We start from the raw sequence: 3857 nt of genomic DNA on the forward strand, positions 1-3857 counted from the left end.
GGAATGCCAGAAGATGGGGATCATTGGGAGACATTCCAGAAGCTTTGTACTGCACCCTGTGGCATGTTAGGGACAACGGGAGGATTGAGAAAGATGGCAGAGTAAAGATTTGCAAAGAGTATGCTCATTGGGGTTTTCCCTTTCGTTCCATGCTTGAAATCCTGAGGCCACCATGTGTCCAAGTCTGAGCAAGGCTGCTGAGGGGTGAAAAGCCCTGTAGAGGAGAATGGAAGTGCCACAATGCAGCCGATCCCAGCCAGGGGTCTACCACCACCAGAACTAGGAATGAGGCTACGCTGCAGCAGATCATGCTAGGCAGGAGAGAATTAGGTGGAGATCTGCTGAGCTGGTCTGGACTGGAAAAACCATAGGACCTGCCACAGAATCACTTTCTACAGAAAATGGTTGTTGTTTCATGCTACCAAGTATGGAGTGGGTTCTCGTTTTTGTTTTTTTAATTTATTTCTTTACTTACGTCATGAATAAGAGAAGTGGCACCCTCGACAGGGTCTTCACACCCATCCATACCCCCAGCCTTCAGATAGCTCCTGCTCATGGGCAAGTCCAGCTTATTCAAGGAGGTCTCCAGGCTTGAACTGGGAACCTTCCCACGTGGTATTCCCTTATAAAGCCTCACATTTTACCACTGCGCCACCTTCTGGTCCCATGAATGGTTTCTTACAGAGCAAGAGCTAGCTAATACATCCACCCATCCTCTTACATTGTAGACAAAGACGCTGAGAATTCGAGAAGCTGAGTGGCTTGCTCTGTGTCATAGAACAGCAGGCATGGTAGGAAAAGTTCTCTAGGACGTGGCACCAGAACAGTGCAAATAGTTCAAGTCCAAGCTCTGTCATTTTCTGGCTGGAAGACCTTTACATACCCCTTACGCTTTCTGAGCTTATCTTCATCTACAATAACAAAATCAAATCAAAGAAGTAGAAAGTCTCTCAGAACACTTTTAGTACTCAAAACTACAAATTGCGCACTTGACTATGGAGCTAGGGTGGGAAGCCTTGTGGTTTGGGTGTCATTTGTGAATAGTCAGCTATTCCCTTTCTATTGTATTTCACTCTTTTGTCTAATGTAAGTTATACCCATGCACACCAACCATCCTGAACACTTTGATAAATCGAGTCATTACAAATCAGTTACTTTTTGGTTGCTTGATTGAACCAAGCAACTAATTCCACCATGGTTATAAATAACCTGCTAGAAATTGGTCAATTTGTCATATTAAAGCAATTAGAATGATGAAGTGGATGGAGAAGCTTCCAAATGAGAAGAAACTAAATTAGGAGTCTTCTGTGGGGAAGGAGGACGCCTCTTCAGCATCGCCACTGGCATCGTTCAGGCCCTCATCCTCCTATCTGGAGGAAAGAGCAACAGCTTCAGAATCAGGCAGAATAGAGTCCAAATTCAGCCCAACTACTGCTCGCTGAGTGATCTTGGATGAGTTATTTAAACTCATCTCGTAAATGAGAATTATAATCTCTACTCCATACACTAGCTGTGAACATTAAACTCGACATATATGTCCAGAGCTGAACCCTGTGTCTGGCGTATTGCACATGCTCAATAACTATTAGCCAGGGGACCAACAGTTAGCATAATGGGTATGTCGCTGGACTCCCATGTAGCCAACCATGGTTCGAGTCCCAGACCTGGCGGCTTAAAACTCACGCCGGGCACATGTGCATGTGTGCCCAAGATCCCAAGAGGAGAGTGGAGGAGAGGAGATTGCGGCATGGCCATCCCCAGTGGGTGGGGGGTGATTTCTCGCTCTCTGGCTCTCTGGCTCTCTGGCTCTCTGGCGAGCATACAAGCCCTATAGCAAAAACCTCTCAAAAAAATAAATAAATAAAAACCAACTATTAGCCAGCACCTCCAAGCCAAGTGCCCTCCATATTTACAGACTCTCTTTGCCCCAATCCTTTCTTCATGATGCCGAGAAGAACATTCTCGACAACATAAATCTGATCATATCACACATGGACTTAATAACCTTTGAGGATTAGCCAGTAGTGTGGAAGTTAAGGTGGCTGGATCCCACATGGCCAAGTGAGCACTTTGAGTTCTGAACTGGTGGCTTGGAAAACACGCCAAGCACGTGTGCGTGCGTGCCCCAAATCCCAAGGAGAACAAAGAAGGGACTGTGGCACCACCATCCTCACTGGGGGGGGAGGGAGGTGATTTCTCCCTTTCTCTCTGTCTCTTTGTCTCTCTTTCCAGTGAGTGCATGTGCCCTATGGCAAACAAAACAAAAAACAATAAATTTTTTTTTTTTTTTTTTTTGTTTTTTTTTTTTTTTGTGCTATAGGGCGTGTGCACTTGCCAGAAAGACAGAGAGACAGAGAGATAGAAAGCGAGAAATCACCTCCCAGGCGGTTGGTCATGCCGCAATCCCTTCTCCTCCATTTTCCTCTCAGGATCTTGGACACACACACACATCCCCAGCATGAGTTTAAGCCACCGGGTCTGGGACTTGAACTGCGTTCAGCTACATGGGAGTTCCACGACATAGCCATTACGCTAACTACTGGTCCCAATAAATAATCTTTTGATGCTTCTCATTGCCTACTGGAGGAAAAAGGGTCTCTCTTGTAGGGTGTTCAAATCCCTCCATCCTTTTCTCTAGTTATTACTGCTATGCCTCCAAATCTGGACTTTCCCTGGATTCTTTTTTTTTTTTTTTTGAGATGTTTTATGCCACAGTCCCGTCTCCTCTATTATCCTCCTAGGATCTTGAGCATCCACGTACATGCACCTGGTGTGATTTTCAAGCCACTAGGTCCAGGACTTGAACTGCAGTCAGTCATGTGAGAATCTGGCAACATAACCACTACAATGATCATTCTTACTATTTCCTCTTTCTTCCTTCTTTCCTTCCTCCCTCCTTCTCTTCATTCTTTCTCTTTTTCCTTGTTTCTTTTTAAAACTTTCCCTGGATTCTTTTTTTTTTTTTTTTGAGATGTTTTTGCTATAGGGCGCGTGTGCTCGCCAGACAGACAGAGAGAGACAGAGAGACAGAAAGCAAGAAATCACCCCCCAGGGGGGATGGCCACACCGCAACCTCTTCTCCTCTGTTCTCCTCTCAGGATCTTGGGCACACACGCACATGCGCCTGGCGTGAGTTTTAAGCCACCAGGTCCAGGACGCGAACCGCGGTCAACTACATGGGAATCCAGTGACGTAGCCATTATGCTAACTGCTGGTCCCCTTGGATTCTTGTTTTGAAATGTGCTGTCCTGCCTCCCTCTGCGCCTTCCCTCATCCTCTTTGCTGTGAATTGCCCAGTCCCCTTCCGGCATGGGGGCTTTTGCCTTTCCTGCAAGTTCTGGCTCAAATGCTACGTGGAGCCTTTCCTTAGTGCACTTTCTCTTCTGAGCTGAACGACTTGTGTGCCTACCGCTTGGTGCCTCGAGGAGCGAGAGGGAACTGTGTGTTCCCACTGCCTGGTGTTGTGTGGGTACACAGGAGACACGCAGCACGTTCTTCTGAATGGACACATGAAAGACGTATGACAAAGAGTTCACAAGTAGTGTGAAAGGAAAAAACACCTGTTTTTCAAATCTTAGACCTGCAAAGCTAGGAGCTGCCTTTGAAGTCTTTGAATTAAAAAGAAGCCTAACTTTCAAAACTGGCTTATAATCTTAGTGAATGCCTTCTCTCTCTAGGTGACTTCAGTTGCAACAACTGCAGATTCAAAGAGGTATTTTAGACATCGTAAGAATTACAGACTCATGACAGAGAAATCGCCATCGTCTTTCCTTAACCTCCTGGTGTTGCACCATGAAAGGCAGCTTTTCTACAGAATATACCGTTGTGTCACCATCAGAGGCAAAACCAAAACAGAT

At 45.8% G+C, this 3857-nt stretch overlaps 1 protein-coding gene across 1 annotated transcript in view; it reads right to left on the reverse strand.

Annotated features, from left to right (window-relative positions):
- Positions 1–522, reverse strand: part of CUNH3orf70 (chromosome unknown C3orf70 homolog) — a 70662-nt gene extending 70140 nt beyond the window's left edge. The window contains exon 1 of the mRNA XM_006160791.1: positions 476–522. Within this exon, the coding sequence (XP_006160853.1) occupies positions 476–522 (47 nt within the window). The remainder of the gene's footprint in view (positions 1–475) is intronic.
- Positions 523–3857: the final 3335 nt, after the last annotated feature.

Source organism: Tupaia chinensis, unplaced genomic scaffold (genome assembly GCF_000334495.1).
Source record: "Tupaia chinensis unplaced genomic scaffold, TupChi_1.0 Scaffold000708_1, whole genome shotgun sequence".
Lineage (NCBI taxonomy): Eukaryota > Metazoa > Chordata > Mammalia > Scandentia > Tupaiidae > Tupaia > Tupaia belangeri.